Source organism: Urocampus carinirostris, chromosome 1, assembly GCF_059441175.1.
Source record: "Urocampus carinirostris isolate Australia breed hairy pipefish chromosome 1, RoL_Ucar_1.0, whole genome shotgun sequence".
Lineage (NCBI taxonomy): Eukaryota > Metazoa > Chordata > Actinopteri > Syngnathiformes > Syngnathidae > Urocampus > Urocampus carinirostris.
Genome location: NC_142349.1, coordinates 886,314 through 909,968, shown reverse-complemented (window position 1 = coordinate 909,968; position 23,655 = coordinate 886,314). Strand labels below are relative to the sequence as shown.

General features: G+C 42.0%; 1 protein-coding gene across 2 annotated transcripts in view; it reads right to left on the bottom strand.

The window, feature by feature from the left end:
* Nucleotides 1-23,655, bottom strand: part of LOC148373192 (syntaxin-binding protein 4) — a 136,510-nt gene that overhangs the window by 64,721 nt on the left and 48,134 nt on the right. For both annotated transcript variants that reach the window (XM_088331308.1, XM_088331391.1), the window contains 6 exons: nt 21,296-21,375; nt 15,530-15,650; nt 15,293-15,434; nt 13,602-13,708; nt 13,388-13,529; nt 12,664-12,736 (listed from right to left, as the gene is read on the bottom strand). In XM_088331308.1, the coding sequence (XP_088187434.1) occupies nt 12,664-12,736; nt 13,388-13,529; nt 13,602-13,708; nt 15,293-15,434; nt 15,530-15,650; nt 21,296-21,375 (665 nt within the window). The remainder of the gene's footprint in view (nt 1-12,663; nt 12,737-13,387; nt 13,530-13,601; nt 13,709-15,292; nt 15,435-15,529; nt 15,651-21,295; nt 21,376-23,655) is intronic.

Below are 23,655 nucleotides of genomic sequence, written 5' to 3'. Positions count from 1 at the left end.
CACCACTACAACACTTCATGAGACTCACGGCACCGAAAGAATCTTTGCAGTTGCTGGCATGGCCTCCAATGAAAAGAATGCCTTTACTGGGTGGAAATTTCATCATTATTTTGTTCATCGAGCTGAAAAGGGCAACAACAACACCGTGCAGTGCAAGTTATGCCTTCCAGCTGTGAAACTGCTGTCATCGTCCAAGGACTCCACATGTAATTTGAAAAAACATTTATAAGTATTATTTGTGATTGCAACATCCTTTGCTCTCTGGTAATCCTGAAAGGGGGATGCCACATGTGCGGTCCCTTCTCAAGGTTTCTTCATTTTCCTCATGTTGAGGTTTTTGAGTTTTTCCTTGCCCTCATGTTGGTTCCAAGGGATGGTGTAATAATAGTCTGAAAAAAAATAGTCCGTGTAATAACCTGTGAAGCCCTTTATTATTATTTATTAGCTTAAGCCAACTTTAGTTAGCTAGCGTACCTGCTGATACTGGTACAACTACTACCCCTGGAAAATATTCTCCAGCTATATTTTCAGTGCTTTGTCAAACAATAGCTCTGGTTTGCTGGTAATTAAAGTCTGTCCCATATTCCCACATGTTGATGTGTCCTTGAGCGAGACATTTAATTACCCAAATTGCTGCTTCAATGGTGAATGAATGTGCATAAATGGTGAGCTTGATGAGAAGGTTAGTACTCTACGTGGTAGTGTTAAATTTGTTAACGAAAACTAAACGAAAATATGTTTGAAACAGAGAGAGAGAGACTGCCAAGCAGCTGCGTGACTCACTCGTTTTCAGCGTTTCAGTGTTTATGAAGCGATTCTAAGTTAGCAAACGTGATTCTCTGTATCAAGACAACCGGATCATCATTTGCTGTATAGATAGTGACTTTCGTATTAAGTAGCTAACGTAATAAGGATGGGAAAGCCACAGTGGTGATGAGCTGTCAGACCCAAGGGGGAATTTCCAGTCAGTTGACTATTAGTGTGAAATAGTGCATTAACGGTGGCATAATGTTAATGTTCGTCCTTTTTGCTTTACCAGTAGTGGTTTACAAGCCTAAGGTAAAGTGCACAAGTAAGCCTAGGCCAAATGCATCAGTTTATTCAGGTGTTAATCAAAGATTAAGTCAACATCATCTGATCTGATTGTATAGTTTAAAGCACTATTTATGCTTTTCTCTGTTATAAATAAGTGTGACAAACTTGCATTGTCATTATCTGTGCCTCAGTCCAGTCTTAAGTCTAGTGATGCCTTAAAATTGTTATGCATCAAAAAGATGAGAGAAAATGTTATGTGAAATAATTGCAGATTAGATGGATATGTTCTATATTATATGTTGACAAAAAAGTAAATGAGTAAAATAATTGCCCAGTTGCCATGATCACTAAATTAATATACTGAGCATTAGGGGCCGGTCACACAGACATTTGCGGCTGAATCACGGCCAGAAATTTCTGCCTTTGAGGCGGACGCTATTGGACGCATTGAGTTCGCCATTCAGACGAGATACAGCGGTGCTTGACACGAGTTCGGAAATTCGCGCGCGGGTGGCAGCGCAAAAAAATTTTGCCCTGCTCAATTCTTCAGAGCGCGGGTACGCAGCCTTTCACGAGCGTATTGAGGCTGATCCATGGCCAGAAGTTTCTGGCCGTGAAGCAGATGCCGTTGGGCGCTGTTGGACGTTTAGAGACCGCCATATAGACGAGATAGAGCTGTGCTTTACTCGCGGTCGCAAATTTTCACGTGGTTGGCCGCGTTCAAAACTTTTGAGCAGCTCAATAGTTTGAGCACGTGTTTAAACCGCATGCCGCACACGTGGTCAACACGAGGAAATGACGCGGAAATGACGCGGAACGACGTGCTCTGGCCGCGGCCAGGGCGTGGTTACACATGGGTAGGACGGGAAATTTCAGCGGGTAATCGTGGGTGGAGCATGGTAATAGCATGTTCTGCGCCTGTATCGCGGTGTTATTACGTGAAATTAGCGTGTTAAGCGTGTGACACTCAAACGCCTTTCTCCGCGTATAAACAGCGCGAATGCCGAGCACACGTCAGTTGTGCTCGTGACGTCAAAGGGGTGAACATGGATCCCCGTCAGCATAGTTTCTCTTCATTTCGAATAAATCTTTCGGTGCATTCGCAATGATCGCAGCAACGTTTTATTGCTAGGACCTTAACTTGGCCTTTTGGCTGAGAGTAAGAATTTCGGCTCCTAAGCTTTGTAGCGTATTATGATCTGATCGATAATGAATAATGAATAAAGAAGATAGACCAACAACCCTTAAACCTCACCCCCGCCCCCCAGTCAGCGTAGTGTCTCAATCCATTTTTATTTATTGACAGTCCTTATCAAGATAATAAAATAAAACTGATGCCATAGTTTGAAATCTTGATCTTCACAGGACTGTGTTTCTACAGTCCGTTTCCGAGATTAGCTTCCCCTCGCTATTACAACCACATTTACCTCGTTTAATCTCACTTTTGGGGAATGTGATGGCGAATATATAACCAAAACCACTTCGTCTTGCACTTGTTGGAAATGTAATACAACTTAAACCATTCCGTCTTTGTTTGTGTTGTGAACGTAATCGAACGGTAATGCACACCGTATATAAAATCCTCCCCCCCTCGCGTGAACGCGCATTCTGCTGCGCTTCCAACGAAAGCGATCGTATTCTATATAAAACGCTTATTAAAACTATAAATCGAGCTAATTATAACAATTGGGAGATCCTAGTCTAAATAACGCGTTTATTTAAACAATAAAGTGCGATCGTATTCTACAAAATGCGTTTGTTAAAACGTGGATGAAAAAGTCACGCGAGGGGGTGGGGCGGTTATGGGTGTTGCGTAGGACTCGGATTTGGGCACAACACCGGCTCGGCAGTTTTTATACACGTGGTCTAAACACGGAAATGATGCGCAAATGACGCGATGAGAGGAAGCGGAACAGTCGCCGGCGTCTTTTTTCCGGCCATACCACAGATCAACAGCGGGTTGGCCAATTTTGCGCATTTTCCATCCCGGCCAACCACGGGCAAAAAAAAACCGCAAAATTTTAGCCGTGATTCAGCCGCAAATGTCTGTGTGACCGGCCCCTTAGGGGAATGACCAGTAGATAACTTTGGGATATGTCAATAGTACCTCTTTTCCTTGGGAATTCTTTCACCGACTACCATTGTGACTAACAATACAAAACATTGTGATCTTTGAGGTATTATTATTGTCAGTGTTATGAGTTACTGAATAGATTAAGCATTATATATATGTACCGTATTTTCGGCACTATAAGGCGCACCGGGTTATAGGGCGCACCCTGAAAAAACAGGCTTTTGATGCACCTTATAGTGCGGAAAATACCGTATATAGAATAGAATAGAATATACCTTTATTGTCATAGAATGTGCATATATACGTATAAAAAATGTATATTAAAATTGTTTAATTTTTTATCTGTGTTGTTGCAGAGGAGGCATCCAAGACAGTTGCATCAGACTAAGGAGGGCACCAGTCAATCTGAGATGAATGGACAGCCTAGTCAATCTGAAGATGGCCAAGAGGTATGGCATCCTCCCTTCAAACAAGTAAAACTTGAACTTGGACACAACACATCGCAGAGTGCTGTCAGTAGACTGATATTTGACTTTGTGATTGATGACGTTCAACCTTTCTCCTTGGTTGAGCAGCCTTCATTCAAAAAGCTCATAGAGGGAAAACAGTCATGTGCAGAAAGACACTAGTGCAGCACATAGAGAGGGAATTTGCTGCCATGAGAAAACTTGACTGCAACACTTAAGAAAGTGTCATATGTGTGAACAACAGCAGACTTGTGGACTGCACACAACAGAAGCTTTTTTGTTATGACATGCGACTGGATTGAGTATACTCTTGAGAGGAAGTCAGCAGCACTGGTCTGTGCACGAGTGAAGGGACGGCATACTTTTGATGTCCTTGCAGCAAAAATCAGTGAAATACATGCAGACTATAAGTTGCAGCACAAAATAAGGGCCACAGTTACAGACAATGGGAGTAACTTTGTTAAGGCTTTCCGAGAATTTGAAACAAGTGAGGGAGCAGCACCAGATGATTTGGATGACGGAATTAGGTTCTTTTATATGGACACAGCTCTGGAGGTGGAGATAGATGAGGAACTTCACTTCTTCCTTCCCCCTCATCAATGGTGTGCAGCACACGCACTTAACTTGATTGCCACCAATGAGGTGGATAAAGCAGCATTAAAAGGGCCGTCCCGGAAAGTGTATCGAAGTGCAATGGGAAAGTGTGCTTCTATATGGAAAAAAGCACATCGATCATCAGCGGCTGCAGAAGTCGTGCAGGATATTGCCAGTATGAGTTACGGTGTGTCACAAGGTGGGGCTCTGAATATATGGCCATTGCCAAACTGACTGAACTTACAGAAGATCAGCTGGGAGACATCTGCTCAAGACTCGGTGTGAACAGGCTGAACCCTCATGGGATGACTTTTCTCAGGTAATATGTAGCTGTCTTACAGCCACTTGCTCAATCCATGTAGAAGTACAGGGGGAGAAAAAGTGCTATCTGGGGTTCCTCCTTCCAACAATCTTAAGCCTCAAATCTAAGCTCTATGAGAAGGAGCCACAAGTGATGTACACAGCACACATAATTACTGCAGTCATTTATGCAATTGATCATGGCTTTGGTGCCATGCTAAGCAGTCATGATGCAAAAATGTCTACAACTACCATGCCAAAATTCCGCATGTGTTGGCTTCCTGTTGAGAAGAAAGAGGATATGTGCAAAACAATGGTTCAGGAGGCAAGCTTTTTGGAAAATGGGAAATCTCCTGCAGCTGAGACCAACACCATCTCTGACACAGATGGATCAGTGTGTTTGGGAAGAAAAACAGGACTGACAAGAGCACAGCAGAGGAAGAGGTTCGGAGGTTCCTTGATGATACCGTTAAGACCATGGACTCCCTGAATGCATTTCCTTTCGTTAAGCAGCTCTTCATGAAGTACAGTACTACGCTGCCTTCCAGTGCTCCAGTTAAACGCCTTTTCAGTTATGGTGGAAATGTACTTACCTCATCTCGTAGTAAAATGTCTGATGACCACATGGAGCAAGTCCTCCTCCTTCGTTATAACAGAAAGTTTTGCCCAAAGCTAAGTTTTGATTGAATATAAGACTACAGTTGGGCTGCACATTTCCAGTCTCAGGATTTTACAAATGGTTCCTACCTCCTACACACTCGTTCTGCAAATGTATAAGCAGCAAATGTTGTTTTTGCCTTGCTGGCTCGATTGACTCACTCATGAATGAGTTCAATACCACCCTGACTAGTGTCCTGGATTCAATTGCGCCCATAAAGCTAAAATCACGTCCTAAAAGACGCACACCTTGGTTTACTGATGAAACTAGAACCCTTAAACAAGAATGCAGGAAATTGGAAAGAAAATGGCGCGCTACCAAGCTTGAGGTTTTCCATCAAACCTGGTGTGACAGCTTGTTAAAGTATAAAGCGGCCCTTGCCTCTGCAAAATCGGCCTACCTTTCGAAGGTGATTGCGTCTCAAAAGAACAATCCCAAAGCCCTTTTTGACACTGTAGCATCGCTTACAAGGCAACAGACTATCGCAGATAGTTCGACGCACTCTGCTCATGACTTAATGGTCTTCTTTACTAAGAAGATTCAAAGCATACAGGAAGAAATTGCTAAAGACATTATTAAGACCACACATATTAAAGGGCTGAACTCTACAGATGCACGACAGGGTGGCTGTCCTGGGAAATTGTCCGGTTTTAGTGAACTGTCACTTGATGATCTCAAACAGGTGGTGAATGCGGCCAAACCGACAACTTGCCAGTTCGACCCGCTCCCAGGTTCACTTATTAAAAGTATTTTTGGCGTCCTTGGGCCTTCAGTTCTAAATATTATAAACATATCACTCTCCTCAGGTGTAGTTCCAGCAGCTTTTAAGTCCGCCGTTATTAAACCCACACTGAAACGACCCAACCTTGATCCAGAAATCTTAAGTAATTATAGACCTGTGTCAAACCTACCTTTCCTCTCTAAAGTACTTGAAAAAGTAGTGGCACAGCAGCTGAATGTTTTCATATCCGAGAATAACCTTTTTGAATCCATGCAATCAGGATTCAGGGCTAACCACTCTACTGAGACAGCTCTGATCAAGGTAACAAATGATCTCCTACTGGCAATGGATTCGGGAGCATCATCACTTTTGCTGCTGCTGGATCTTAGTGCTGCTTTTGACACAGTGCACCACAATTTCCTACTAGAACGGTTGGAAAAATTGATTGGTCTCTCAGGAACCGTCCTCTCGTGGTTCAGATCTTACCTCTCAGATAGGACGCACTGTGTTAAATATGGTGAAATGACATCTGAGCCCTTTAATGTTACCTGCGGTGTTCCGCAGGGTTCAGTGCTTGGCCCCCTTCTTTTCAGCATTTACATGCTTCCATTAGGTGATATTATTCGCAATTACAATATCAGCTTCCACTGCTACGCAGACGACACTCAACTATATCTTCCGTTGGAGGAATCACCCACACTAAACTGTGGAAATTTGGAGGGCTGCCTCATTGAGATAAAAGAGTGGATGTCACTCAATTTCTTGCGTCTTAACTCTGAAAAGACCGAAATGTTAGTCATTGGTCCATCTAAATGCCGTGACTTATTGTCAAAAACTGCTGTGAACATTGACAAATGTCACATCACACAGAGTGACTCAGTTAAAAATTTAGGTGTCATATTTGACCCTGATCTGTCCTTTGAAATGCATGTAAAGAAAATTACTAGAACCGCTTTCTTCCATCTTCGTAACATTGCTAAAATCCGTTCAATACTGTCTCAGTCTGATGCGGAAATTATAATTCATGCATTTGTTACCTCCCGTCTCGATTACTGTAATGCACTACTCTCTGGTCTCCCGAAGTCTAGAATCAAGTCTCTTCAGCTGGTACAAAATGCCGCAGCGAGGCTTTTAACTAGGACAAAAAAGTACGATCACATAACACCGATTTTGGCTAACCTGCATTGGCTCCCAGTTAGCCATAGATGTGACTTCAAGGTTCTCTTAGTATTGTACAAAATCATACATGGACTTGCTCCCTCTTATCTTTCAGATCTGATTTGCCCCTATGTCCCGGTCCGAAGCCTACGATCTGAGAGTGCCGGTCTTCTGGTGATCCCAAGAGCAAAGAAGTGTTCTGCTGGTTCGAGAGCGTTCTCCATTCGGGCACCGGTGCTGTGGAATGCTCTTCCCCCTGAGATCCGATCTGCAACCTCAGTGGAAATGTTTAAATCTAAACTTAAAACTCACTTCTACTCCATAGCATATGAATAACCTACTCTTCTCGTCGGCTGAAAAATAGTTTGTGTAATATAGTGTAATAATCTGTGAAGCCCTTTGAGACTCTTCGTGATTTAGGGCTATACAAATAAAGATGACTTGACTTGACTTGACTATTCTTAAAGTGTAGTACCTTACATTCATTTTGATTGTCCTTTTATTTCATTTTTGAAAATTCAGAAAGCCCACCTGATTTGTTAACCATGGTGCAAAGGACTTAAGTATGATAATTTGGTGTTCGCTACATAAGAAGTATACTTTATTTCTGTTTAGAGTTGTGTATTGTGGGTGCCCTTAATCTATATAGTAAACTTAAAAAGAGCACTTAGTGTTTTGTTAACAGACTATTTCCATTTGGAATTTTGCTTTAGGCCCATACTTAGATTTATATTTCATCTACCTACGTGCTGTATTTACTTAATGAAATGATGTGCATTTATATAGCGCTTTTCAAGTCAATGACTTCCCAAAGCGCTTTACATTGTGCTTCACATTTCCCAATAGCGGCCGTGATCTGTGCAGCCATGTAAGGTGCTAACCTGCTTATTGGGGGTATTGGGGGTTCAGTGTCTTACCCAAGGACACTTTGGCATGTAACACGGACAAGCCGGGATTCGAACTGGGATCCCTTAATCCTAAAACGATCGCTCTACCTCCTGAGCTACTGCCGCCCCATTTACTTAATGTTGTGAGTGCTAGATGAAAGACTAAAGTAATATTTTTGTGTTCACTGTACAAGGAGCAGACTTTATTTCTATTTTGTATATTGTGATGTAAGCCTATACTTTTAATTTAAACTCAAAAGCACCTGCCTGAATTCACATTATGGTGTTCAATATCTTTCACTTGCTTGGATTTTTTGTTGAAAATTTAGAAAGTGAACACTTTGTGTGTTTCAAACAATATTGGGCTCTTACTGTGCTCTTAATTCATAATGTGAACTAAAACAGAGCGTATTTTGGCTGCAATGTGAAAGAGAAAGTTTTTTTTTGCTTAATAAACTATACTATGTGGTTAAGATTTGAGCATTTTCTTTGTAGGACTACAAGCAACTACCTGACCTTGGTTTCCTCTATTTCTTTTGCAAGGTTACACTGTTGATTTGTCTTACACAAAATTTAGTAATTTTATTCATATTTAGTTTCTTTTGTCTTTTATTAGCATATTTGGTATTGGAGTAATCCAAAAGTAATTGAAAGTAATCAAGTTACATTACTGTAATATTATGGTACAGAATTAGGGCGGGTCTCGGGGCGTCGCATTCCGTCAAAGCGCGGAATTTCCGGCTCCATCTCGTTCTCCTGGCAGCGGCTCGGGAGTCTCCTCGGGTTGGCCGTTCTCTTCCCCGACCCCGGTAGCAACCTTGTCCCACCCTGGTCCGTAAGTTTTTGTTAATTTATTTTCAGAAACGTTAACAGCGTTCACTCTACCAGAAAATATGTTCCGCGGGCTTGAATTTGCAAAACCTGTTGTTCCATGTGCATGTTCCAGGAAATTGATAAATTCAATGAAAAAGAGTCTGGTGACTTCACTTTTCAACAGGATGGGGCACCGCCACACTGGGGACTCAGGGTCAGACAGTTTGAACACAACACAGCCATACAGATGGATTGGACGGAACGGGCGGAATGATCCATTTTTTTAAAAGTAGCTTTTATTACATAATACTGACATTTCTTCGATTTCATTTGCTGCACAATGCAAAAGTGTATTTGATCACACTTTTTAGTGGAAGTACAATATTGGCAACAAGATTGACTTAATATATTTGGAAATTATTTGAATGCAGGGCAGCACGGCGGCGCAGTGGTTAGCGCGTGTGCGGCACAGTTCTGGGGTCATGAGATCGAACCTCCTGTGTGGAGTTTGCATGTTCTACCCATGCTTGCGTGGGTTTCCTCCGGGCACTCCGGTTTCCTCCCACATTCCAAAAACATGCATGTCTGGTTAATTGGCCGGTCCAAATTGTCCCTAGGTGTGAATGAGCGAGTGTGTTGTCGGTCTCTGTGTGCCCTGCGGCTGACTGGCAACCAGTTCAGGGTGTCCCCTGCCCACTGCTTGAAGATAGCTGGGATGGGCTCCCGCTCCCCCGCGACCCTACTGAGGATAAGCGGTGCAGATAATGGATGGATCCGTATTGGGCTTCACTGATGTGGGCATATGCATGTTTATTTTCCTAACAGGATTGCACATGGCAGATGACCCTTTGACCTGCTGTCTGGTTGATGAATGACAAAGTGTAATAAGAAGGCAATCAGTGAGAGGACTTGAGTGCGTAACTTTTGATGCATCTACTTCCAGTCATCATTTGCCTTGGTTCTTAAAGTAAAACGCTATTGCAGTCTCCACTCGCACAAAATTATATAACAGGCTCCCAAATGTAAAATTGAATTTATACAACACTTCGCGACAAACAAGCGTGTGTTAACTGAAAGTCAAAAAAATTCAGACACTTTGCTATCCTATGCTCATGTACCTTGGCACCTCTTTGAAAACTTCTGACATCTGTCACAGCTAGCAACAGGCTTAACAAATAAGAGCGCGAAAGGGAGTAAGTGGTCAGACCTCTAGAAAATAACCTTGACTGTTTTAATCCTGCTCAATAGGATTGGCATGGGGTGTTTGTGTCAGAACCCGAACAGATGGTGGACACGAACGTGTTACGTTTTCACACCAAGTTTTATTTTACGGAAACGGGGCAGTCATGCGCGGGAACACAAATGTCAGCGATTCGATGATCGCTGGGCAGAAGAAGTGAGATCGAAAGCCTGGGGCAGACGAGATCGAAACCGGACAGGACAGACCGATACAAAACAGGATACACGAGCAGATACCGGCTAGGACGGGATAGACGGGTTTGATATCTGATACAGGATGCACGAGCAAGACACCGGACAGGACGGGACAGATGGGATCCATACCGGATACTGGATACACGAGCAAGATACCGGGCAGAGTCAAAATACATGCCTTGCAAGTGAAGAAGTTCGTTGACGGACTGACAAGGAGTGAAAGGAGTACTGAGTTTAAATAGCAGGGTAGCCAATGTGGCAATGAGCAGCAGCTGGCGCCAAACAAGCCGGCACAGGTAGGGCAATGGGCAATCGTGACAGAACCCTCCCCTCAAGGGACAGCTCCAGAAGTCCCAAACAACAAAATACAGTACTCTTCAGACTGGACCAACCAGGAAGAGTCTGAATGGGCAGGCGGGCATTGCAGGCTGGCCGATGGGTGTCGCTTCAGACGGGCAGACGGGCCTGGAGTCAGGCAACCAGACGGGCAGGCAGGAAGGCGTGTCTGGCAGGTAGATGGGCGAGTCGGGCAGGTGGACAGGCGATTCAGGCAGGCGGACAGGCGATTCAGGCAGGCTACAGGTGAATTAGGCAGGCAGACGGGCGTGGCAGAGGGGTGTGGCAGATGGGCGTGACAGACAGGCCGACGGGCATGGCAGATAGGCCGACGGACGTGGCAGACAGTTCGACGGGCGTGGCAGACAGGCTGACAGGAACCTCGGACAGATTGGGCGTTGAGGGGGTGGCCCTGGAACGGGCGGGATGAGAGGCTGTGCCGTGAGGTTCGTCCATTTTGGGCCTTCTTCCACCCCGCTTCTCGGAGGGCCGTCGGGTTGTTTTTCTTTATTTGACTTCGTAGTGCGTTTGGGTGTTCTTTACAGAACTGTGAAGGTCTGGTGGCCTTCAGCCGCCCGTTGGAACTCCGCCATGTCCCAGCGCCGTGCCCCACCAGACGGATGGGTTATTGGGAACGCCACATTGGCCGCTTCGGAGGTGAAGTTCCTGGGCTGCAGGTCAGAACCCAGCCACCAGTTGTCGTTGAACGCCCGAATCTGAGCAGAATCGTTGCAAAATTTTCCTAGTGAACCCATTCGAGGCAGAGCAATTCCCATGGCGGGCGGGTACGAAACCGGCAGTTGACGCAACAGGAGGTCTGTGAGTTTAGCTATTTGCTCCTGCTGACGCTACATGAGCTGTTGTGGTTGCTAGAACAGCAGCAGAAGGGCGGTGACATCACCTGACAGTCACTGGTCCTCGTCCTCAGTCCGGTGCAACTGCTGCAAGGCAGAGGGAGTTTCCAGCTCTTCCCAATCCGCGCTTGAGTGAGCGTTCGCTGGGTCCATTTCTGGTCAGTACGTACTATCAGAATCCAAACATTTGGTGGACCCAAACGCGTAACGTTTTCACACCAAGCTTTATTTTACCGGATACAGGATGCAAGAGCAAGATACCGGACAGGGCGGGACGGACGGGATCAATACAAGTGCAGAGGTTCGTTGATGGACTGACACGAAGTGAATAGAGTACTGAGTTTAAAATAGCAGGGGAGCCAATCAGGGCAATGAGCAGTAGCTGGTGCCAAATGAGCGGGGACAGGTGAGGGGAATGGGCAATCTTGACAGTTTGGGTGTTTTTGACCCACGTTGGACCCTAACCATTGGAGTTATTTGATGTTTTATTTCTTTTTGAAACATACAAATCATAAACAATGAGGGCCACTTGTTTTAAGAGAAACTGCAAAAGTCACTGCTCAATTTAAAAAATGATGTTATAATATTTGAGTTTTTTGTCAACAGTGGAGAAAGCTGTCCAGAGTTGTGTCTTCATTAGTTACCGGATGACCCATGCGGGTTAAGGGATACATGAACCAATTCTAAGGTTTGCATAGATAAAAATAATTACCCAGTCTGACACAACTAGGACTTTTTGATCAATGTGCATCCGTTTCTTTGTAAGTGAATTAATATAGTCTAAGAAACACTAGCAGCCTTAAAATTTAAAGAACATTTAAAGATGCACAGTTTTCTCTGGTATTTAATTTTAATCATATCTCTGAAATTTAAGCTGGAACTCACCTGAAAGCGTCCGTGTCATATTCCGGTCACAAAATACAGGGTTAGTTAGAATGTTGGCAGGGAAGAGGTTGGGGGTTGTTATTGTGTTGTGTTAATCTTGTCCTTTACACTAAATCCCAAATCTCTATGTTCCCGCATTTTTATTTTAGTGACCGGCATCTTCATATGATGTTTTCATATGATTTTATCACTTCCCTGTTTCACATTTATAGCAGAGAATTTTTGTGCAACCGAGACGTCGACCCCCTATTAGCCGATTTTTAGTATTTTCTGTTCAGTCATTAACTCTACTAAATCTGGCACTTTTTTTCAACTGTGAAACATGAAAAAAACATTTTTCTTTGGGGTAATGGATGATTTTTTTTTTTTTTTTTATCAAAAGGAAAAAGTTTACTGAAGTTCATTAAATCCGCAAACGATTTGTGAGAACAAAATTTGTATTAAGACCTGAAATGTGGATATCTGGTGGGCAAATGTCGGGAGAAGGCGAGGACATTGGAGCAGCTTCCTCTGCACAGATCTGCAAAGATCAAACACATACAAAAGGTTTTGTTTCTAAAAACAAATTAACTGTAAAGACAAAACATGAGACCCTTTTTAGGTGGCTTATTCTACTGTAATATTTTTCTTAACACTTTATTTTCAGTTAGAGCAGTTTTGGTACGGTCCATAAAATGATAAGCCTGTCCCCTGCCCACTGCCCAAAGATGGCTGGGATGGTGTCCAGCATCCCCGCGACCTTTGTGAACATAAGCAGCGCAGAAAATGAATGGATGGATGGATATTTATATGGGACACTGGCTTATTATTTCACAGAATTGATCAAATTATCTAATGTCGGACTGTGAAAAAAATGCGCTGGTGAATTGGCTTTTGTCTGGAGAGCAGGTTTGGTGATTCTGATGATTTTTGTCTTAAAATACACGATGTGGCTCTCTCAACAACAAACAAACAAAAAAAAAAATCGGAATATTTTTTGCTTTTATCGCTCTTTAGGTCAAAAAGGTTCCCGACCCCTGGAGTTCAAGTTCCTAAAAATTAAGGTTTTGTTGTAAAAAAAATTACTGGGCTTACCAAATGTAGAAAATACTTTGTTCAAAAGTTGTATATTTTTTACATGTCAAAAATGGCAATATTTGTGAAAATAGGAACTTCAAAAATGCAAACTGACCTCAGGTGATCTGATGTGGACTTTTAAGCGGTCAGAGATGAAAGTGTTGCCTGCTGCCCGTTGAACACTGTTGTGAAGAGATGTACTGCTTTGAAAAAGTCCTTTACCAGGGATGAAGGCAATCTCTACAGCGCTTTCTTGACTAGCAATAAAAACACATATATTAGGTATCATGTGAGCTGTCTTAAAAGTATGAATTCTGACCTTTACACACCTTAGTTTGGCTTTGTTCAACATACTTTTGGCCTCCTCGTGTGTAACACCTATCAATGACTCCTTGTTAATGGCAATGAGCTGATCTCCAGGTCTTAAACGTCCATCCTGCTCAATAAAGATAATGCAGCATGTTCTACCCTTGGTTTGAAGGTGATTTTAATTTTAGAATGTTACATTTAAAGGGACATTATGGAATATTTAACCACTAGATGTCGCTGTGTTGTGTAGAGCAACCAAAAACAAGTACAATAAAGAAATCAAACAACTGAGACTTTTTTACACTGAAGTTTTTTTCCCACTAGAAGAGTCACAATGCCCCTTTAAGGAAGACTAATATAATGTTAGTCATCAAATATATGCACCAAAAGATGCTTAAAAATAATAAATTTTGCGTTTATTCACCTAAATGAGCTCTATCGTATAGTTGTCAGAAAAATCATTATCTGGTAATTAAATTTGGAAAGCAAAATCCGAGATTGAAGACGAATACATGGCTAAATAAATAATAAGTCAGAACTTGATAGCAATGAAAATGTTTTTAATTGTGGAAGGATATGTTTGGTGTCACCAGTGCTATTCATCTGTACAGGACAGATCTGTAAAGTTTTATGTAAAAAAAAAAAACGAGAATAATTTAAATAATATCAGAGATTAATAATATAGCTTCAAGGCACAGTGGGAAGTTAACAACAAAGACAAAAAAAACCCTTAAAAACTCAAAATAAGGTATGTAATTCTACCTCAAAATACATAAACATTAAGTCTACATTGCAATACTTTATTATGCTGCCACTTTTCCCACACTTGGTAAATTGAGTGGGCGACAGAAAAGTGTGGAGGTGGGAATGAAAAGTGAAAAGAGCAGCAGTAGTAGTATGTGCAGATCGTGTAAGTGAGTGGGTAGCCTTTTTTTATTAAAACATTGTTGACAGCTTTAAAATACGTTAATATAACATGGTTCATCACGTTTTTAACTGACATCCATTATTTTGATTCATAGGAGTTATAGTTATCAAGACCCAACGATTCCATGGCAAATGGTTCGGGTTTAGTCACTATTTTTGAAAGGCCCATTCCTAGGCAGTAGATAGTCAGACTTATTTCTCCATTATTACTCTAAGAATTTTATTTAATTATTCGATTAAAAAAAACAATAAAGTTTGACCACATAACCCCAACTATAGCTAACCTGCATGGGCTCCCAGTCAGCAACCTCAGTGGAACTGTTTAAATCTGGGCCTAAAATACACTTAATTTTATAGCCTACGAATGACCTATATTTCATGTTGAAAATGTCTGTGTATTGGATCCATGGCAGCCTAGTTATCCTGAAAGGGGGATTACCTCATGTGCGGTCCCTTCTCAAGGTTTCTGCATTCTCTTCATGCAAAGGTTTTGAGTTTTTCCTCGCCCTCATGTAGGTTTAGGATCAGGGGATTGTGTAATCATAGTGTGAAGACTCTAAAGACCTTTGAGACTTATTATGATAAAGGCTGTATACAAATAAATATGACTTGACTTGACAGCGCATCCTTGAAACACATTGGCTTCAAAACCAATCTTGGAAACAAGCCCTACCTCAATTATTTATTACATCCAGATTTCCACACAACTTAAAAATATGTTTTAAAATTCCTGCTTTTTGTTTCATAAATGGAATTCAGGGAGAAAAACATATTGATGTGTTACCCGGTGACAGTCTCCACCAGACAACACTTCTTGGATGAAAACTGCTGGGCCATCAGGACGATTTGAACCACCTCCCAGGGTGATTCCCATACTACTTGATCGAGTCACCGAAATGAGTTGAATCACACCTTCACCTGGGTGACTGAGAAAATGAACACATTAGCATATCAAATACAAAAATGAACTGCATTTTTATGAACAGGAGGTGAGTATCCCTGGAGTACGAACAGGTCTGACCTAAGTGAGCGGAGAATAGGTCCATTGTTGTACATATTCTGAGAACCCGCTGGACTTAACAACAAAGGACTCTGGGAACGAGATGAGGAACCAGATGACGTGCTTTCCAGGAAGCGACTTCCTAAGAAGTTTGGAAAAAAAGACAAAAGGTAAAAAATATACTTCAGTGCTAGATGTCAAGAAATGGTAAGAGTACTGGACTAGTTTTAGACCTCCAACTTAATATGAATGAATGAATTAATTAATTAATTAAACTCAAAAAACAAAAACAATGCTAATGTAACATGTCCGAAAAAAAACAGGAAGATGCATATGCTTATTTAATCCTACCACTTCGACTTCCTTAATAATTGTTTCTTAGAGTACTAAAGAAAACTGTCTATAGCCCAGCCCATTCCTACCACTAACCTGTCATGATGACTGATTACATTCACCTGTGCCTTTTCGTTTGGTGCCAACCGCTGCTGGCTTCCTGATTGGTTCTCCGTCCTACTTAAGCTCAGTCCTTTCACTCGCCTGTGGTCAGTCTGTCAGCGAACCTTTGTTTTCACAAGGCAAGCATTTTTTGACGCTAACTCCCATCGGTCCCCTTTTTCACCCGTCCGTTCCTGATTTCCTCGATTGTCTCCGGCTATAACCCGTTTTTTGACCCCAACCATGTTTTGATCTCTGGGGGCTAACGACCCGTTTTTTGACCCCGACCACGTTTTGATCTCCCGACCCAGTTAACGACCAGCTTTTCCGTCTACTACGCTACGATCTCCCGCTCCGGAAGATCCACTTCCGCATTCGGAACATGCTCCGATCCCGTGGGCGGCTTTTTTCCCGCGTCCAGTGACCACAGGATCGCTGGCGCTGCCTTTCCTCAATATCTCAATAAACTTGTGAGAAACGTTACGTGATTGGGTCTACCCTTTGTTCTGGTCGTGACAGTACGGACTGACCTGAAAAAGACCCAGTGAACGCTCACGCAAGCGCTGATCGGAGAGAGACGGAGACTCCCTCCGCCGTGCAGCGTTCACATCGGACTGAGGGGGAGGTCCGACGGGTGACGTGTCTGCCATTGTTCGGCTTATTCGGCAGCAACAACAGTTGCTTCAGTGCGAACAATGGCTGGATGCAGTCCCGGGGGTTTTTGCCAGTCAGTTGCACTCATCGGCCCGCTCCCCGGGAATTCTCCTCCTGCCGTGCCGTCGCACTCCCTGCCCATCCTGCCCACGGACTCGGCCGCCATGGGAATTGCTGAGCCTCAAGTAGGCTCTCCGGAAAAATTCAGTGGCGATCCTGCTCAGACTCAGGCGTTCATCACCAATTGTATCGCAATAAACTTGTGAGAAACGTTACGCAATTGGGTCTACCCTTTGTTCTGGTCGTGACAAACGCAATCAAATTGCTCTACATTCTTTGCTAGAGGTTCTGGGTAAAACATTTGTTTAGGGTTAAAAATATTTTATGTATTTTTATCATAAATCGTCTTAAAAATGAACATAGATTGTTTAATGAGCTTCTATATAGCTTCCAGCCACAATGGGGTCTGTTGGTGTGACATCAAAGCGGCGCTGCCACGAGCGGCTGCCTTTTCCAGCAGCTGCCCTGTTGTTTTATTGTCTGCTCCTATCTTCGGTGTTTTTTTCTTCCCGTTTTGACAACTACACTATGGATTACTTCTATCCTATGGACATGGGTTTTAACGCACAATAAATGTGTTTATTCAAGGAATTTCAACTCCTTGCCCTGAAGATTTCTCGTGCCGGCGTGATGAAAGGGCCTATGGTGGAGGAAAAGCCGGAGCTAGCGAAGCGGCTAGCGGCGTTATAAGTCTTCGGTACCATCCGTAATCATGGTAAATGCGAACTCACGACCAAATAAGATCATCGAGTGCTGGTGGAAAACATCGAAGCGCACAGGGAGCGCAGTTGCTGTGTTTTGCGGAAACGTGGCTCACGTTTAGCATTCCGGACGCTAACGTGTAGCCACCCGGAGCTACCCGGAGCAATCCGGCTTCAACGCCGCTAAACAGAGACACGAAAACCGGGGAGAATCGGAGAGGAGGCGGACTTGCTAACACGAGGTGGTGTATCCCTGGATTTTCACAAAGAAAAGTTTTCCATCTGCCGCAGGGATGTCGAATTTTTGGACTGGCGTGACGTCATCCACTTCGCTACAAGCACCCCTAGGGCATCATGTTCATCTGTTAATAAACAACAGGGTAGACTGCTGGAAGTGTGAATTTCCCTACGGGGATGAATAAAGTATCTATCTATCTATCTATCTATCTATCTATCTATCTATCTATCTATCTATCTATCTATCTATCTATCTATCTATCTATCTATCTATCTATCTATCTATCTATCTATCTATCTATCTATCTATCTATCTATCTATCTATCTATCTATCTATCTATCTATCTATCTATCTATCTATCTATCTATCTATCTATCTATCTATCTATCTATCTATCTATCTATCTATCTATCTATCTATCCATCTATCTATCTATTTATCTATCTACCTTGACTCTAAACTGTAGGTAAAATTGTCTCCTATATTTACTGGACTCATCCCTTTGAGAATCAATCTAGACTTGCATGTGTATCAATTCGCTCCACATGAAGTACTACATTGAAAAGTTCTATTTTATCTCCGAGCCATATGTACTCATTGAAAGAGCCATATATGGCTTGCGAGGCATAGGTTCCTGGCCCCTGCTTATAGTAAGAGTATCTATTTTAATGACATTAATTCTCATTGGTGCTTGGGGCGACAACTGACTGTTTTATGGTGTGTGTTGTCCATAATACAAATTATCTTTAAACCTGCAACTAAAGGGGGCGCTCCCAAGCAGCAGGACCATCCATTGCTAAGTGTCCTGATCTGTGCATTAAAAAGATAAAACACGGGAGCTTGAGTTAGAGGCCTTCGGCATCAAAGCTCCCGCTTGTCTGCCCTAACTGTGAGTTGTCCAGTACATGTCTGTTTTGTCTTCTAATTAAAAGTTCTCTCTATGTTATTGTATCTTTATTTATTTAGTTTTTAGCTTTGGAACAAGTCTGTAACAAAATGCAACTGAAATGACAGTGTATGTGTAGAAAAGCGCCTGCAATTTGTTTTAAAAGCGGTATTGAAAGTCAGTGTCCTTGGCTGCTCACGTTAAAAGCACAAGTTTCAGATAGATGTGCGTCTGCCCTGCACTATGATTGACGAACTACTTCCTGGTTTGTCCCGTGGCTCATATGCCATATCTACATATTTGTATCGCTGACGATAATTATCAACATATTAAGAGATTTGATATATCAACCGCCTTTTTTTGCAATGTAATGGCGAAAATTTCAATAGAAATTGTTACACAGAACAAGGTGCCTCAAGTGAGAGGGCGGGTGAGTTCTGTTGAACTGAAGCTACAAGACAGGTGATGAAACAGGTTAATACGGGTTGGAAAATGTAAAAACATGTTTTAGTTGGTTTGCCTTCGTGGACAGGAATATTCCTGGGCAACATGGTAAAGGCTCCAACAATAGCCTTGCAGGGGCATAACAGCAGCTGCAGAGTTTCGCAGGTTACAGGGAAGCCAGTGTTTTCTTTTTTTTTTTTTGGGTCCTGTTTTTTTCAATAAATACCATCCTTTGTTGCGCACACCTGCCTCCACTCCCGCTTCCCTACATTTAGGTCCACCTCAGCAAGCGAGACGCCACTCTTTAAAGCCCAAACAATTCAATTAGGATAAAATTCTTTCATTTCCTATTTATTTTCAATTTCAATAAATAATTGTTCATAAAAATCCATAAGATATAAAACCAAAATAACAAAACCAACTAACTCAGAATGTAAAGCAGCGGTCTCAAACTCAAGGCCTGGGGTGCAAGTGCAGCCCTCAGGATAATAGTTTGAGGCCTCTGCCTTAATATGAAAGTTAGAGGGACAGTGTGTATAATTTGACAATTAGATGGTGCTGTATTGTGTAGTGTAGTGCAACCAAAAATGAGGGCTACAAAGCACAGAGGTAAATAAACTAGATACCCAAAGTTACCAAAGCAAACCGTATTACTTTTAAAAGGAAGTGTCACGGTTGCCATGGCGCCCAATTGGCCCCACCCGTGTGGCACCAGTTGCGGCTCGTTGACAGATTGGCTTTCCGTCTATTTCCCGTAAAATAAAAGACTTGTGTGAGAAACGTCACGCATTTGGGTCCTGATCCTCTTCCGTTTCACGACAGGAAAAGAAATAGGTAGTCAAATAAAAGAAAGAAAAAAAGAAATAGATAAGCCCTGGTTGTGTTTAGTAAATGCAAATCTCCCGACTTATGAGTAATTAAAAAAAATACACATGTGTAATTTAGTTCATGCATTTTTGCTCATAATGTAAAGCAATAGTGTTGTTTATAGGAGGCACTAAAAATACACACTGTCACTTAGGGGAACTAATGCAGATTATGGATTTATTTATTACGTTGTTGATGTTTTTTTAGATGATAGGTTGATAGAATTCTCTTTAAAAGGCTATTTAAGAAAAGTGGAAGGTTTTTATCAGCACTTTTTTATGGAAAACCCTATTTGGCCCAACCTGACCTTGACCCTAGTTCTGGCAGCCCCCAAGTAAATTGAGATTTGAGACCCCTGATGTAAAGGAAGGCAGAATTCTGATGTTTCGTTCTCCCAAAAATGGCCACCTGCTACACACCAAACACAGCACTGTTCTTAAAACCTATTTTAGAAAATCTGTAGCAGCCGGTGGCCTCCTCTTCCAAGGAAACAGATGTTTGCAATTTTGTAACGGACAACTGCACTTGTCCTAAACCACCCTTAAAGCCTGACTGAGCCTATTTAGCCTTTGGGCTCAGACCTTTAACAAAATACAGTGAAACCTCGGTTCTCGACCATAATCCGTTCCAGAACCCTGTTCGAAAACCGATTCGTTCGATCACCGAAATCGTTTTTCCCATTAAAAGTAATGTAAAATCGTTTTAACCCGTTCCAACACCCTGAATGTTTACCATGAGCCTAAACATGAAGCTAACCCAGGCTAATCGTACGTTCGCGTTAGCGTAATCTTCCGTACGAAAGATTACGCTAACATTAACGTGTAAAAATAAATAAATCAGGTCGTTTACACGTCATTTAGCACCCGGGTCCCCACAAAAAGTGGTGAGCGGTTAAAGGATAAAGAAAAGAATTATGAATAGGATTTCTTACCTTCTTGGTGGTCTGCAGAAGCCATGCTCTATTCCCTCGAAAGAAGGGAAACCCGCACACCTTCTTCATTTTGCTATTATTTCTTTCTTATATGCAATAGTTGTACGCACTACTCTTCTTTTTTCACCTGTAGCAACTTTGCTGCTTGCACCGACCTTCTTCGGAGGCATAATTAGGGGCTAAAACACTCCATTCACCGATACTAAAAGCGAAATAGAAAAGATTTGCGCGCGCACGTCATAACAGTTCTTCACGAGGGGTGGGGGCAATCTACACGATCTACACCCGTACGCCGCTCAGCATCGCACCCTAGCGTACCGGCGTTCGAACTCCGATTTTTTGAACAAAAAGCGAAGCAAGAATTTCTCAAAATTTTTGGTCGAGAACCGATTTGTTCGAACTGAGAGGTGTTCGAAAACCGAGGTTCCACTGTAATACATTTTCATTCCTTTTTGAGTGGAGGGGCATTAGTTTATGGTCTGATGGCAGAGAGTTTGGCTAACATGCCATTTAGATACAGATACAGTGAAGAATACAATTTAGAATCAGAATAGAGCAAACTTTTCCTACCTTGCTGTATTGGAGAGTTGCGTGTTGATCCGGTGCTACCATTGGGTCCGTACTTCTCTAATAGTTCAGCAAATTCTTTCCTTTCCATGGGGACAAAAATGGAAAGAAAGAAAACGGGAAATCAGACATTGGATGAAAACATTTTTTTTACGATTGATGGATATTGACCTACATATCAAATGGAGATGAAACTGTACCCTAGGTGAGCTTATTAAGCAAGTAGCTGGGATGTTCTTGGAGAGCAACTAACAAGTAACGGTCGGCCGTAAAAAGTGGAGTAATATACAGTATAAAGGAGAACAGGACAAATCTGTTAATACAATGCCCCTTCTTGGTTGGAAAGCCCCCCTTTGTCCGTCGGTTCCGCATTTTTGGTAAGTGGGTTTTGTTGCCATACCTAGTAAATACACAGGCTGAGAATACTCTGTTGTAACTCCGATCTAGAGGACAATTGTTATAAAGTACTCTATGCTAGATAATGCATACTGGGTTTGTGCACCTTTTTCATGGCCGAATTTCAATCGCCAAATTGCAAAGCCAATCTATCAATTTCTCCAGTACCAGAACATCCTACCATTCCTGTAAAATTCGCCTAAAATACCTATCCGAGACGTACCCAAAGTAAAATTGAATGCTGTTCTTGAACCGTTTGGAGAATATAGACGGTTTTGATCTCTTTTGAAAGGTAACACTCTCAAGTTTCGTCCCAACAAATATAAATAATAAAATAATCACAGGAAGTGGTGCTAACATTAGGTAATCTTAGTTGGAACACACAGAAATAGGAATAAATCACACAGTAAATCATGTATTTTGCAGATCCACAAATGCATATTTGATTTACATACTGTATACGATTTTAAATCTGTGCATTTATCAAGACATGTCATTTTTAGATCTTGAATAAATGATTCATATTATAATAATAAAACAAAAATTAGAAAAAAAAGAGATTTGTCAACTCTATTTAAGGTGTTGAAGTCAACATTATATTTTGTGTCCTACACTCCCTAATTTAGCCCACACATGTTTGAGAGATGTCCAAAGTGTTACTCTGTTTGTTCAATTTTTTTTTACCCTGATTCATAACCATGCTAAACTTAATTCAGACACATTCGCGGGAAAAGCTCACGATTGGAACGTCTTTGCTGAGGATTAAATGCACTGGCAAGACAAAGCAGAAAAGTTCCAAGACAGCAACGATTTTGCAAATACTACAGTAAATAGATAAACACTGTGGTACCTCTACTTACGAATGTCTCTACATACGAAGGTTTCATGTAATGAGGTACCTGAATAGGAAAATATAGCCTCTTGTTACGAAGGCATTTCAGGATACAAAGTCAAAAATACAGTACAGTACGCGCTGCTCCAAAAGTTGCCCAAACGTAGACAATCTGGCTATTGCTCAAAATATGGCTGGCAACCCAGTGCGCATGCGTGCTCCATGCATGCCTTTTGTGTCACCGTTCAGAGTTCAGAGACGAGGAGTAGGAGGAGGGGTTCCGGCAACATAGCAGGGAGGAGGACGACATTTAATCAGCCCAAATTGAAGACATTTTAGCAAGATTCCACAAAGTCGAATTTATGGAATGGAATCACCCGAAAAAGTGTTAAAGAGTCGGGCTATCGCTCATCAAGATGTCTGCCTCGCACATTTCTGACAGATTGTCATAAGATGGCAAAAGCATATGTCATTGGATCAATTTTTCAAGAAATGCGAAGCAAAAAAGTAAATTAATATTTTTATGGGTTCGTTTATGCTTTGTTTATTTTCACATTATGTGCCTCTGGTTTTATGTTTATTGTGTGGTAATCTCATTTTAACATTTTTTGTTTCATGTTCTGTGCTCTTTTATGATTCATTAAAAAATATATTATACTGCACTTTTGCGGGGCTAAACGGATTAGGGCATTTACATTCGAAATGCGTCACTTCTTATAAAGTTTTCAGGTTACAAAGGTACTCCCTGATTGAATTAAACTGATAAGCAGCCAATTTTCAACAATTATGAAAAACGCTTAAAGTAAAGAAGCCTTATTCAAGTGCATTAGTAAGTGCATTACTTTCGTGGCAACGGCTCTGAGAGAAAATAATGAAAATAATGAATACATTTCATAACAAGAATTGCAAGTACGCTATTTTTGCATCATGAACGTGCTGACAGAGGCTGCCACAATGGCATGGGCCAGATGTGGCGGCCGCAGTTTAAAAAGTTCCATATTCCGTACAACTCCTTCAAGGATTGGTTGTGAGGAATACTAAAAAATTGGCCTCTAACAATAATGCTATGTTTTAGCCTGTCCGTTGTGAAAGTTTTAGAGAGCAGCATGCTCAGTCAATGTTCTGGTTTCACCTT